This window comes from Amblyomma mixtum, chromosome 7, assembly GCF_055824585.1.
Source record: "Amblyomma mixtum isolate Tamu chromosome 7, ASM5582458v1, whole genome shotgun sequence".
NCBI lineage: Eukaryota > Metazoa > Arthropoda > Arachnida > Ixodida > Ixodidae > Amblyomma > Amblyomma mixtum.
In genome coordinates, this window is record NC_143018.1 from 120,358,795 (window position 1) to 120,373,849 (window position 15,055).

General features: G+C 51.3%; 1 protein-coding gene across 1 annotated transcript; it reads left to right on the forward strand.

Moving 5' to 3' along the window:
- The first annotated feature begins 1,741 nt into the window (after positions 1 to 1,741).
- Positions 1,742 to 2,774, forward strand: LOC149337343 (uncharacterized). The gene is made up of 2 exons (XM_089554399.1): positions 1,742 to 2,083; positions 2,769 to 2,774. Exons 1-2 carry the CDS (start codon positions 1,742 to 1,744, stop codon positions 2,772 to 2,774), a joined length of 348 nt encoding a protein of 115 aa, XP_089410525.1.
- Positions 2,775 to 15,055: the final 12,281 nt, after the last annotated feature.

Sequence of the window (15,055 nt, forward strand, 5' to 3'; positions counted from 1 at the left end):
GAGCTCAAGTGAGTCGCAGCGCCAACAGAAAACAAATTTTGTCATGGTTTATGCAACCTTGTGCATAAAAACGTACTTTCGCTTCATTTATAAAAGCTTGAATAGATATGAGCAGCTAATCCAGCTTTCACTAATTCTGAGGTCCGAAGTCGCGTTATGTTATTCAGGAGGTCTCGCCGCGTGTGAGAGCGTTGCGTAGGCGTTTGGCTAAGTGTGGAAAATGTAATGAAATCGCGCATATTTTCCTATGAATAATGTAGATACCGCACCGCTGCGGTGGCTCAGTGGTTACGGCTCTCTGCTCTGGCCCAAAAGACGCGGGTTCGATCCCGGCCGCGGCGGCCGAATTTCGAAGGAGGCGAAATTCTAGAGGCCCGTGTACTGTGCGATGTCAGTGCACGTTAAAGAACCCCAGGTGGTCGAAATTTCCGGAGCCCTTCACTACGGCGTCCCTCATAGCCTGAGTCGCTTTGGAACGTAAAACCTTAATAAACCAAACCAAGCTAAGGTAGATACCAACAGCAGAAAGATACTATAGATAAACCTTTACCCCCCAGATACCTCTGACATGTGTGCGGAAAAAGCAGCTGAAATCGGTAGCGGTCGTGCTTACAATCCTGTGCATGAAATGTTCTGAATGGGAACAAGAGCAAGCTCAGCGCAAGGATGCTGAACACGTACTGGTGATCGAAAACACGCGCTCCGTCGGGACAACCTTCAGTCTGCAGCTCGCCTATCCAGTTACTACTCCACTGAGTCAAGTCAATAGATCTACATTCTAATGCATAATATTATCATAGATGATATCGCACGTAAAAGGCGACAACAAACGACACGACAGCGCAGAAATCTGCTTCGAAGTGCCGGTTTCCAGTCCGTACACTACCTGGTCGACTACCCTCGGATGTCACGTTAACGAGTAACTGCGCACAAGATAACCGCAGCACTGTCTAGAAGAGGGCAAATGTGAGTAGTGACGCACATCACACACCCTCATACGTTAGCTGATGGAGCACAAAACGGCAGAAGCGAACACGTAAACATGCGTTCTATGCGCGGCGCCGGCGCGACCCGCAGTCCCTCGGGCCGCGCGCGCCGACAGATGGCGACTGGCGTCGAGAGTAGGCGCGCGTCCGCAGCCTGCGTGTGAGGGTAAACAAATCTGGTCTATACATGGCCCGCAATAACTGTAGCGTGCGAAGCAATAAGACGAGCTGTTTATTAGTCTAACGGCCAATTATTTCTGAAATGTGACGTCATCACACCTAACGGTGCCCTCAACAAAGGTAAAGGCAGAAGCTCGAGCAAGTTCGTACAAATTTCTAAACAAAGATATTTCGCTCCTGGCGGATTAAACTTGAGTTGCCAGTCAATGCGTTGTGTGTCATTTTCTTCCTTCAACTAGTGTTTGGCGCTCGTTTACCTTTCTTTAGAGAGTTAAAGGGGAGACGAAAAGTCTCGCGCTTGCATGCGCGTATCCCCCCCCCCCCCCCCCGCCTCGCACCATTTCGGACGACAGCCTTCTATCGCGTCTTCCTCCTCTCTTGTGTGTGTGCAGCTATGAACATAACCGATTTCGCAGTGATTCCGGCAGGCGGCGCACCAGCAGCTCGCTCTGAGAAACAAAGGACGCAGAAAAGCGAATAACGCCCACCAGGTTCGATTTCAGCGCGTGGCCGTTATCTGAAAAGAAAGAAAGCGGCCCGATATCCTTTTCGCAAGAACTGGTTGCCTTCGAACGATGTGGACGGCGCGGCTCAACCGTATTCCAGAACTCCTCAACGAAACGTCGGTCACCATCGAAGGGAAGCTTTACTCGTTCCACTGTTTCCATATCTGCTGCCCGAACAGTGATGAAATCTCAGGCTACCTCTTGGACGTGTACACCTTCGACACCTTCTCATACCGGTGGGATAGGATACAGACTCGGTCACCTCCCGAAGATGAGCCGATGAACATCACGGGCCGCAGCGTTGTAGCCTACGGCCACTGCGCCTACTTGTGGGGCGGATGGCACATCAGGCCAGAGATTGCCGGCCTCTACCGCTTCGATACCGATGCCATGGCATGGAGCCGTCCGGAAGTAAGGGGCGAAGTACCGAGAGCGGATGTTAACCACTCGGCGTGCGTGCTTGGACACCGGATGTACATTTTTGGTGGTATGCTCAGATATCCATCGAACTTTGTACGTTTTCTGGACCTCGAGGCCCTACAGTGGCATCGTGTCCCGACCAGCGGAGAGGCCCCCCTCGGGCGCTACTTCCACACAGCGACCGCCATTGGAACCCGCATGTACGTTTGGGGTGGCAACGTAAAAGGCTCACGGCCCGACGACCGTTATGACAATTACTTATACTATCTGGAAACGACCAGTGCGACATGTGTGCGCCCACAAGTGCAAGGCATGGCCCCGGAGGGGCGCCAGGGTCACAGTGCGTTCCTGTACGGAAGAGCGCTGTATATCTTCGGTGGCTACAACGAAATGCTGAATACCTACTTTGCAGATATGCACAAGTACGACGTTGAAAAGTCGTGCTGGACTAAAGTGACGCCAAGTGGATCCGGCCCGTCAGCGAGGCACTCGCCCGGCTGCTGTGTGCTTGGAGAGAGGGTGTTGGTCTTCGGTGGCTTCGGGCCTCCACCCAGCCTTGAGGACGAAGAGCATCTGGAGGTAATTTCTGAGGAACAAGAGGAAATGACGGACCTGCACGTGTTGCACTTAGCACCGACCCTGCAGAACTTGTGCATGCTTGCTGTCATCGATGCAGGTCTAGATATGAGCGAGTTACCAGAACTGATTATAAACGAGATAAACGCCATCAAATCAGGACAATCTTAATCGCCAGAGTGTTGCACGTCAGCGTGATGGAGCGCCTTGGACAGAGCCACTTGTGGCGGTGCGTTGGCTAACTTCAGTGTCAGTAAGCGTCGCAAGGTGCTGTAGACATACAGGCGGCTGGAACGTATCCCGTACTACCCTATGGCGTTTCTTTCGGCGTGCAGCAGTGCCCCTCCTGCGGTGAAACAATAGTGAGCTATTGCATGCATCGAGAAGACAGGCTTCAAGTTCTGTTTTGTCGCCGCCCGGTAGCCGCGCCGAGTCAGGATGCTCTGCATGTGCTGTCCTATGGAAGGAAATCAGCCGCGCTGCTAGCGCGCAGTGTTAACAGTGGCAACGCATTTCACTGCGCTTCTTGAGTGTGCTATATGTAAGAACGTGTACATATGTGACATTAGCTCAACGGTGGTGATGATACGAGTGGCAACGCGTTTAATCCCGGCACCGAAGTCTTGCAGGTTGGCACGATTTCAGAGTAAGCTTTTTCTTTAAAATTCTGTGCACATCATTGTTCCTGTGCTTGCTGCTGCTGCATATTTCTAACCGCTTTTCTTCCTGAGGTGCTGTGTTTGTGAATACATTTCCTCTATGTAATAAAGCAGACATTTGGGCTAGTTGGTGTGAATTCATGCTGGAAAAAACAGCGCAAACTTAGACAGAAAGCACAGAAAAGAGGGGAGACACTACAAGCGCTGACTCGCAACTAAGGTTTATTAGAAAGAACAGAACACAATATATACAAAAACCACCCACGACTGCGTACGTCGTAACAGATTACGTGCAAGCGTGCAAGATAATCTAAACAGAAGCATCGCGCGTGTGCACCCGGTTATTTAAGTACCTAAATTCCAATTCTGACAAGGCCACTGAAGGATCACTCACGCACCGTTTGCCGGTTTTTCGTATAAAGAACGCTTCCATCAGCTCCCGGGTCACCTTATCTTGGTGGAAAAAAAGCACGTCAGTTTTTGGGAAAAGGGGTGTGCATTTGCAAACCCGGCAGTGTGCGGGAAGGTTGTCTCGCGAGTCACTGCCGAGTAGGTTGCGGTGCTCAAAGAGCCTTACATTTACACAGCGCCCCGTTTGCCCGATGTATACCTTACCGCAAGACAGTGGCAACCGATATACAACACCCTTTTTGCAAGGAATGAAAGGTGCCACATGTTTTGTTGTACAGGCCTTGCGATTCTTGTGGACACCAGCCGCCAGTTTTTGTCCACTTGTGGGCAAATTGCAGCGAGCTTCTTAGGAGCCGAGAACACCACCCTAACATCGTACCTCTTTGCCACGCTCTTTAACCCATGGGAAAGCCTGTGAGCGTACGGAATGACGGCTGGCCTACGGCGCTCACTGTCAACACGGCCTCTTCCGTTGGCACCTTTAACCCACCTCAGAACTTTTTCTCCTGCCCTGGAGATGACGTGGTCGGGAAAACCGCTGCTTTTCAATCGTGCCACTTGCTCTGACACACTTTCCTCAACACGGTGGTGGCACGACGTAGATGTGGCGGCTTTAAGGCACGAAACCGCGATACCGTCCTTGATTAGTTTTGAGTGCCCTGACTCATAACCGAGGAGTGGCTTGACGGTGCGCGGGCGATACATCCAGCAAAGGTGTCCCGGAGTAGCTCTCAAAGACAAGTCAAGAAATAAACCTTAGTTGCGAGTCAGCGCTTGTAGTGTCTCCCCTCTTTTCTGTGTTTTCTGTCTAAGTTTGCGCTGTTTTTTCCACCATGACCTCTATGTAATATTTTGATGTGTTTTTGCTTTGTAACGTGACGCTTCTCAAGAACACTCTTTTTCACAAGCTGCGAATGTGATCATGTGATTATTGATGTTATCTTAGCCCCGGAATCACAATGACTAATTACACTTTAGCGCTTTAGATGGGAAGAAGAAAAAATTGGAAGGGCCAAACGTGTCAAGTTAAAGCTACGAGGGGCGAATTAATTTTCCTAGTTTGAACAATAAAAATAAGCCCTGCTTAATAGTGTTCGGACAGAAGTAGGCAGCAAGCTTATTGGGATAGCCGAAATTAACGAGATAGTTATTCTATTCTTGATGGACATGCTCGACAAGGCAGAACCGCCTGTTCAACACCTGCCCGATCAATGTGATATGTATTTATGAGAGGTAAAATAAGAGTAAACTGGGACTGCAGCATGCAAAAAGAATGCTGAGAAGGTTGAAGCGGACCACGCCAATATGGAAGTTAAGAAGATAAGACGGTGGGTGTAACATGAGGGCACACTTAAGCACCGGCTAAAGCGTATGACGCTATAGCGTTGATGGGTGCTTTCAGCCGTTTGGGGTCCCCTGCCTATGACGTCCCAGTTATGGTAATTCTCTACTTTACATGCATAGCTTGCGGGGACGTGCCACTGCTCCGACAGGAAGGCGTTTCAAACACAGCAACCGACGGGGCTTGTAAGACCCTGGTCAGGGGTGAGAAACTCCGGTTAGTTTCGGTTTCACCTACTGCACCGCACCTGGCGACTAAAGGCGAACTTATATTTAACATTGAATGATTTCTGCGCATACACGTACCGCGTTGTAAGACTGGCTGTAGCCGGATTGTGTGAGGAACCGTGATACAAAGCTGCTCTTTTTCGCGGGCAGTGGTTTGAATCACGCTCGGAGAAGATGCTTTTTCTGCTGGATACCGCTTTCGCGACGACGATACGACGCTACAGTTGGCGTCCCTGCAGGTGCTATGCATGCAACTGGCGCTGGCGTATGCATATGCTGGACAATTGTGTATATGGAAGTCGCCTACCCCTGCCCTGATTGCTCCCCCCGAGCGACCTCTCGCAACCAATGAATAATAATACTGCCACCTAGCTGCCGCGCCCAGCTGGTCGTTATGACGTTGCATGGCGTTGACACTAGCTTTATATTTTGTTTTTCTACACTGAAAACTGCATAACAACCAGTATTGTAGTTTAACAAAACAGTGATGTTTGCGACCGGTGAGGTGCACCCCTTCCATTCTTGGGCGCACCCACATCAAGGTGGTTGTTTCCAAATAATACAAGGAAGTACCGTACTCGTCGTTGCCTTCTCCGTTGGTTGAACACCTGGCCACCCCAAACATACATGCGGGTTCCGACTGCTGACACCGTGTGACAGTAGCGCATAGCGGAGGGCTGTCCACTGGTAGGAACGCGATGCCACGTAAGTCGGTAAAATAAACACGGTCCGAGCATTCCCGGTACAAGCCATCAAAGATGTACGTCCGTTGACACAGCAAGCAAGCAGAAAAGAAGATACTCAGTGTCGGCACTTGGCCGCACATCTCCGGGCGGCTCTATGTCATATCGAGGGTATCGAACCGGTATATGCCGCCAATCCGTCACCTGATGTCCGAGGAGCTCCCCCACATGTAGACGCAGTGGCCCTAGGCGACAACGCCGTGGTCGATAAATTTAATGGGCCCACTTTCGCAGTGCAACTCGGTCAGCAGCACACCCCACCTTCACGTTACGGGGTGGAAGATGTATACGCCTAAGCAGCTGCCTGCGATTTCATCGCCGTCATCGTGGTAGTTGTAGGACGGGTCGAACGTGTATACCTTCCCTTTGATGGTGGCAGCCATGTTGTTGACGAGTTCTGGAACGCCGTTTAGCCGCACAGTACACATCGTGGAGTGATGACTAATCTTCTCAGAGATGAAACCGGGCGTTAGGTTTTCCTTGCTCTATCGTGCAAGCACTGGGAAGGAGGAGTGTACGTAGGGGGGCTAGTTGGTAATCCATGAACTAAGAACGAAAACCACGCAAAGGACGATACACAGGGAAGAAGTAGACAGGAAGAGCGCGGACTTGCAACTGTTTATTGAAACACATCTTCCTTCCCTCACCAACCCTACGCATGCGCAACAAGCAATGTCTATCTAATCGAGTTCAGGAACTTCAGCTCCTTCTTGTACAGATGGACCGAAGCCTCGCTTACACACTTTTCGGGCCCATATCTATCAATCTGCCAGTTTACGTGGGACAGTTTACGTGGGACAAACGGGGCGCTGCATTAATAAGCGCCTACAAGAACATAAAAATTTGTTGGGCTCCCACAGCGGCATGCATTTGCCAAAACGCTGTCTTTCGTGTGACAATAAATGCACGCCACTCTTTGAGCGCACAAAGATAATCGGAAGGGCCAAAGACCAGAAAACACGTGAGGTCATCGAAGCCTGGCAGATTGATAGATATGGGCCCGAAAAGTGTGTAAGCAAGGCTTCGTTCCATCTGTACAAGAAGGAACTGAAGTTCCTGAACTCGATTAGATAGACATTGCTTGTTGCGCATGCGTAGGGTTGGTGAGGGAAGGAAGATGTGTCTCAATAAAGAGTTGCAAGTCCGCGCTCGTCCTGTCTACTTCTTCCCTGTGTATCGTCCTTTGCGTGGTTTTCGTTCTTAGTTCACTGGGAAGGAAGAGATTTGGTATCCGTTTTTTTTTCAGCTTCTCTTGGTTTTAGTGTGATAGCTTCTAACGCACCCTGTGCTGTTATGACAATATAGCAACTGTTCCGGAGCTTACGCGAAGAAGAGAGAGGGAAAGCGTGTGAGAAAGGTTGCGCAAGGAAAGGGAGACACGAGGAGGGCAGGGAGGGCGCTAGGCACTGGGTGGCGCAGGCGTGCGTGACACCGATATTTTTCTTTGCTACAGCCTAATACTTTATTCGACGTGATGGCGCGAAGCGCTAAGAATATTTAACCTCTTGACTGCAAACGACGTGTGTGATTGCTTCATAAGCCACGGAACTGTAGGCCCTGCGCACACTCAAGATTTGCGGTGCTCGTAAGATTGCGAACGCAAGCGCGGATCCAGTCTGCAAGAACCTACATAGACGGGCAGCTGAGGTCACAAGAAAATGCGAACATCAGCATTAGGCAGCCGTGGATGCAGCCAGAAGGCAAGTAAGGGCTTGGGAGGCTTGCCATCAGGAGGAGGCCAAAGCCCGCGAACATGTGACATCAAACACATACGCGCCGCGGTGGCTCAGTGGTAAGGCACCCGTCTACCGAGCCGGAGTACCCGGGTTCGAACCCGACCGTGGCGGCTGCGTTTCGATGGAGGCGAAACGCAAGAGGCGCCCGTGTGCTGTGCGATGTCAGTGCTCGTTAAAGATCCCCTGGTGGTCGAAATTATTCCGGAGACCTCCACTACGGCAGCTCTTTTTCTTTCTTTTTTCACTCCAACCTTCCGCCCTTCCCTTACGGCGCGGTTCAGGTGTCCGCCGACATATGTGAGACAGATACTGCGCCATTTCCTTTCCTCAAAAATCAATTTTTCCAATTTTTTCACCAAACACGCTACGCGAGAAGATCGTTCACATCCCGAGGTCCAAAATGCTTGCGACCTCAATGTCTGGCCATTATGACATAGACGCGAGACCACAGCTCTGCGGGCAAGCCAATCTGCCCCTGCAGTTCCCGTTACTGGTGGTAACTGCTCCGTTGGTTTTAATGCAGGACGGCAATTTCGACGTGATTAAGGATTCTAACTTGACAAGAAAGATACTTCGGCAAACTTAAGCTCATGTTAAGAGTATGTAACGATAGCGTTAAAGGGTCCCTGCGGTTGCTAGGGGGTCTCCTGGCGCACCGACTCGTACACATCGACACACATGTTGCAATCAAAATTTTTTATTCCACATAATCGTCCATATTATTTAGTGACGCTAATTAGTGACCCTAATAAATTAAGTGGTCCTTTAATGTAATCGCCTACTGTGCGGTGTGAGGTACTCGTAAAGGCCGCTATATATCCCAATGAACGCACGTTCCTCAGTGGTTTCGATCCCGACTCACCACCTTTTTTTCCATATCAGCAAAGTTCCTTTTCTACTCCAGTACCCTATCGAAAAATCAAGATTTTTCAGTCACAATGACAATTACGGTAGGCTTCCTTCCGGGCGGAATTTCTAACGCGAAAGCGTTAATAAAAATTAGAGGGGTGCACATAAGCTGCACCTTAGAAGTACGACGCGATAGCCCGATACGTTAATTCCCGTATATGCAGACGACCATTCTCTATTTTACTTTGATAGATCCCTGCGAGTCCTCGTACCCCTCCTGTCGCAGTGGTGCAGCGGTTCTCCCAGCGGTGGCCCTTGAGGGACCCAGGTTACTCTTCCCGAGCGACCAATCATGCATTTAACGGCCACGGTGGGCAGTTTGCTCACTATGTGGTGAGCAGGTTGTGACGACGCGGCAAGGTCACGTGACAAAGGTGGCCCACCTTACCCTCTAAGCTACTCTCTGGGGGACCACCTACCAGAGTCATGCCCGTGATTTTTCGCTCACGACGTCAACACCGACAACGTCAATGCCAACAATGCCGACACCGGATTTTGCTGGTCACGGGGCCTTGAACGCTATCGCGTCAGAACAGCGCAGTCCAGTCGATACAAGGCAGCCAGATACAGTGTTAACGTTCTGCTCTTCAATAACGAAAGAAATTGTGTGTGGTGTTTCAAAGAGAGAGATGCGTGTGGTGCTGTGTTTGCAAACGAGGTGTCTGCTCCGTTTGTCAAACCACACACAGTAGAGGCTATTTATCAAACTAGCACACACCGTTATTGTGCAGGAGTTCATTGGATTAATACTGCCGCGACTGTGTTTCGAACCCACGGCGGCGCGAACAGATCAGCCTCGCTGGCACTGCACGAGAGCACTAGTCTATCGCCGCAACCGATCACGCCTCGTGTCAAACTGCAACCCACTCTCGCGCTGTGCGTTGCAAATAGTCGCTTCATGAACTTCCACCTGCGGCGTAGCGCTCGTAACACGTTTCCCACTAGCGGTGGATACCCGCCGCGGTGGCTCAGTGATTAGCATGTTCGGCTACTCAGCCGGAGTACCCGAGCTCGAACCTGATCGCGGCGGCCACGTTTTGGTGGATCCGAAACACAAAAGGCACTCACTCATGTGCTGTGCGATGTCAGTTCACGTTAAACATCCACAGGTGGTCAAAATTATTCCGGAGCCCTCAACTACGGCCCATCCTTCTCTCTTCTGCCTTTCACTTCCACCTTCCTGTCTCCCCCTGTGCTGTGGTTGGGGTGTCCGTCTAGAATTGAGACAATACTGCACCGTTTTTTTTCCTCAAAAACAAATAGAAGGCATAGTGACCAAATCACGTGTCTACTTCACCAGAAACAGCTGCATTTAGTCAGCCACTTTCGGCATTTCTCGCTGGACGGTGGAATTCAAATGTGAAATCGCAACCACTCACACCACAGTTTCGCAATCACGACGGAGTTGGAAACAGTAGTTGTCGCTCGCGATCTGTACAGACCAGAGCTGCGTGACACTTATACGAAACACCTGCTAGACGATAACGTGGCAGCCAAACACGCACGAAACGAAACAAACAACGCACCGCAGGCTTTAAGCAATATATATTTCACGTTTCTTCTGAAATTAAGGCCTCTAGATATTCACGCCCTATCAGTGCGACTGACATGACCGATTAACAAAACGAAATTCTCAATTAAAAAGCGTTAATCAGGTATCTCGCGGCGTCAAGAAAGTAATTCGCTCTGAAACAAACCCGTAATGGTAGAATAGCCCTCCTCACTACTTATGCGCACTTTATAACGGCTTTTAGCTCTTTTAATCTTGGTGACAGCAACAGTACATGTTGTTTTTCGAGCGTTCATTCATGTGAATGTCATAAAATGACAAAAATATTCCAATATCTAACGGAAATACTCAACCTTGTGCGCACTAAGTCCGCACACGCCGCGAATACCGATCACCATATGCCTGCTTCAGAAAAAAGCCTCATGATGCCGCCACCACCGCTGGAATGACCGGGCCTTGTTTCTTATTCCTTTTTGAGTTCACGCATGAAGAAAGGATAAACTTGGGGGTGTTAACGATGTCCTCTCCACTGCGCTGGAAACAAGGCCGCATTGTGTCGGAAACAAACAACTCAGATTCTGGAACCTGTATCCACGTCTGACCAATGGCGACCCGTGACTGACGGGTTGTGGAAATGGGTGTTTCTGCTGTCTACTCCTCTGGCAATTTAGAAAATAAACGTATCAGTCATGACGTAATTAGTTTCCTATAGGAAATATACCCCCATAATACTGTTAAAATTACGTGGGAAGGGATAAAATGTACAACTGTCAAGGTACGCAAAGGATTAAGGCAAGGTTATCCTCTATGATCGCTGCTGTTCGTGCTTCATATTGCCACGTGTCATTGTAGTGTTTGTTCGTTCACGCTCAAGGCTGCAGGAAAGGGCTGTCATCATTTTTGTCGTGACGCGAGAAGCGACCAGTCTAATATCTTTTGATCGCAGCCATAAAAGGCTGCATCTAGGTTTTTCCACATTACTGTAGATGATCTTGTCCTGCTATCTGGAAGTTTCCTTGCCGGCTTTAAATTGAGCGATGCCGCGAGCGGCGGACATTCGTAGTTCGACGACCGACGAGCACGTTTGTTGCTTACGCCGCCGCTGAGTGATTCAGGTCTTTTTCGGGCGCAAGTCAGCCAAAATAAAGAGCTTCATTTCCAAGACTGGCTGGTGTCTTCCTGACCACTGGACTGTCGTCACTACAACGTGACATCTGGTGGAGGTGCTGGGTACACTTCCATGTTCCGGACACCCCCTACAAGTCGTGACACCAGCCCTCTGAGTCATTTACCGCAGGACCTGAGTCCAGTCCACCGCGCAAGCCGACGTCTGCTAGGAGACGCACCTGAGTTCGGGATTCTGCCGGACCCTACCCGGAAGCGAAAGCCAGCAGCAACGTCCACCATGCGCTCGCCCCAGACGACGACTCCAATCATTCTACACCAGCCCCGGGTGCCACCAACCTTCGACGCTTCGCCTGGCGCCGACCCCGAAAAATGGCTGGAACAGTTCGACCGTGTGGCTGTCTTCAACAACTGGGATGATGCTACGAAACTTAGGTACGTCTTCTTCGCCTTGGAAGGACCAGCAAAAGTCTGGTTTGAGAATGAGGAAGCTAACCTCACGAACTGGGAAACCTTCAAGCAGCAGCTTCTAAAGACCTTCACGAACGTCGTGCGAAAGGAGAGAGCCCAGCAGCTGCTACAGTCTCGCATACAACACCCAAACGAGACCGTTGCTGTGTACACTGAGGAAATGAAGCGTCTCTTCCGGCGTGCCGACGCAAACATGAAGGAAGAAGAAAACGTAAAGCTGCTCATGCGAGGATTTAAAGAGCAGCTCTTTGCCGGCCTCGTCCGCAACCCACTGAAAACTGTCGCGGAATTTGTAGAAGAGGCATCCACGATGGAAAAAACTCGATGCCCGAGCCCGCCAGTATGACCGCCAGCAGCGCGTTTTCTCAGCAAGCTGCCTGGACACCGCAAACAGCAATTACCTGCGGGCGGTTATACGTCAAGTTGTTCGAGAGGAGCTCCGACGATTGCTGCCAACGGGAACGCAGCCGCAACTTTCATCGCTCACTGACGTCATCCGGGACGAGGTTCAACAGGCCTTGGGTGTGACGCCGACACGCACGCAGCCTCTGCAGCCACCAGCCATGACTTACGCCGCAGCTGTGCGCCGTCCTGCCCCTCGACGACGGGACCCAAGCCCCTATCGCTCTCAGCCAGCTGCGTTGGACTGCCGCCCACTCGCCCCAACCCGCCCGTCTTACGAGCGACGCGCGCAGCCGAGGAAATGCGACGAGTGGAGAACTTCAGAGCAGCGCCGCCCACTATGCTTCCACTGTGGCGAAGCCGGTCACGTCCTCCGGCACTGCCCATACAGAAGACTGGGCATCCGAGGGTTCCCTTACGACGCTCCACGACCCTGACCCGGCAAGCGACCAGCCGAAATCAACGAGGTTTTACGTCGGGAAGGATGCTCATCGCCGAGCCGCCTATCATGTTCCCCGTCGCCATCTTCGCCGCGCTTTGTATCTCTTAGCCGAGGTCACACGATGCGTCGACCCTCCCCCAGCCCCCGAAGGTTAAACTGAATAAAGCAGCCTCTGGAGGTGAGGTTGCTTCTGAGCGTAAGATCAAAGATCCTCCTTCGACGAAAACGCAAGACCATACCTCAACTACGACGACAACACCGACGACGACGACGCGGCCAGACTTCAACCTTATACCACCGCCCAGAGAAGTAACGTCGGAGTACGCCCACCGCAGCCTCACTACTCCACGAAGCCGAGATCGGACACCGAAGACAACGTACAATACGAGAATGCGAACAAGTGACCTGGGAGTTACGGTCGACGGTCACGCGGTTACTGCCTTGGTGGACACGGGAGCTGACTACTCTGTCATGAGTGGCCCACTCGCTGTCCGGCTCAGGAAGGTAACAACAGCCTGGGATGGCCCGCTGGTCCGCACCGCAGGTGGCAACCTGATTACGGCGTCAGGACGCTGCACCACGAGAGTTACTGTAAATGGGAGAACCTATTCGACAACCTTCCTGATCCTACAGAATGCTCGCGAGACGTGATTTTGGGAATGGACTGCCTGAATGAACATCGGGCGATCATCGACCTTCGATCTAAGTCGATCAAGCTTTCCACGGAGAACGCCATACCTGCTGCGACGAGCGCAACTCATTACGTTGCCTTAAACGTCCTCGACGAAGCATTGAGCGTGCCTCCCCGATCGAGTGTCCTCGCCTGCATAGGTACTGGAGACATCGAAACTGCCGAAGGCGTCATCTAGGGGAACACCCAGCGACTCCTGGATCGAGGACTGGCCGTCGCAAGGGGAGTCGCCCAAATCCGAAATGGCCAAGCCCGGGTGTTGCTAACCAACCTCACCGAAGAACACCGGCACCTAAACAAAGGTACGACGATCGCTTTCCTCGACGAGCTGGCAGACATCAGAGACATATTTGCCCTACCCGGCCAACCCAGAGAACCATCTGACCAACGCCATCAATCAACGTTTGATATCAACCCAGCATTACCACGGAGCAGACAAGACCAAATACACAGTCTTCTTTAAAAGTACAGCGATTGCTTCTCATCAGCATCGAATGTGCGACGAACCCAGCTTTCCAAGCACCGCATTGCCACAGACGAACACGCCCGACCACTGCGACAGAGCCCCTACCGCGTATCGCCGCTAGAACGCCAAGCTATCCGCAAGCAAGTTGAGGAAATGCTTCGTGACGACGTCATCCAGCCATCGAGGACCCCCTGGGCAGCACCAGTCGTCCTAGTGAAAACGAAAGACGGCACCCTTCGCTTTTGCGTCGATTACCGCCGCCTGAACAGCATTACGAAGAAGAATGTCTACCCCCTCCCCCGCATCGACGACACACTGGACCGGCTGTGCAACGCTAAGTACTTCTCATCGATGGACCTGAAGAGCGGCTACTGGCAAATTGAAGTCTACGAAAGAGATCGCGAAAAGACTGCATTCATCACACCAGACGGACTCTTCGGGTTCATGGTGATGCCATTCGGCCTCTGCTCTGCCCCAGCGACGTTCCAGCGAGTAATGGATACGGTGCTCGCAGGCTTGAAGTGGCAAATTTGTCTAGTCTACTTAGATGACGTTGTTGTCTTCTCTACAAGCTTTGAAGACCACCTCAGAAGGCTTCGGACAGTGCTGGAAACAATCAAGTCTTCAGGCCTAACACTGAAACCAGAGAAGTGCCACTTCGCCTACAAGGAGCTGCTGTTCCTTGGTCACGTGGTAAGCAAGGATGGACTTCGCCCAGACCCTCAGAAGACGGCTGCGATCGCAGAGTTTCCACAGCCTAATGACAAGAAAGCTATACGCAGATTTCTTGGATTGTGCGCTTATTACCGGCGATTCGTCAAGAACTTTTCGCACATCGCTGAGTCTTCGAGTCAACTTGCCAAAGCGGACGTGCCTTTTAAATGGGAAATGCCGCAAGAGGAAGCTTTCAAAGAATAAAGCGCCGCTTACAGTCTCCTCCTGTCCTCGGGCATTTTGATGAAAACGCCGAAACCGAAATCCATACCGATGCAAGCAGTGTGGTCTTAGGAGCGGTGCTCGTTCAGAATAATGGTGGAGAGGAAAAAGTTATCGCGTACGCTAGCCGTTCACTGTCGAAAGCCGAAGCCAACTATTCGACGACCGAGAAAGAATGTCTCGCCATTATTTGGGCCACGTCGAAATTTCGCCGCTACCTGTACGGACGACCATTCAAGGTTGTGAGCGATCACCATCGTCTGTGCTGGCTAGCCAATTTGAAAGATCCCTCCGGCCGCCTTGCTCGTTGGAGCCTG

Bases quoted from the DNA above. Each gene is read 5' to 3' on its own strand.
- LOC149337343 (XM_089554399.1), top strand. From the start codon at position 1,742: ATGTGGACGGCGCGGCTCAACCGTATTCCAGAACTCCTCAACGAAACG.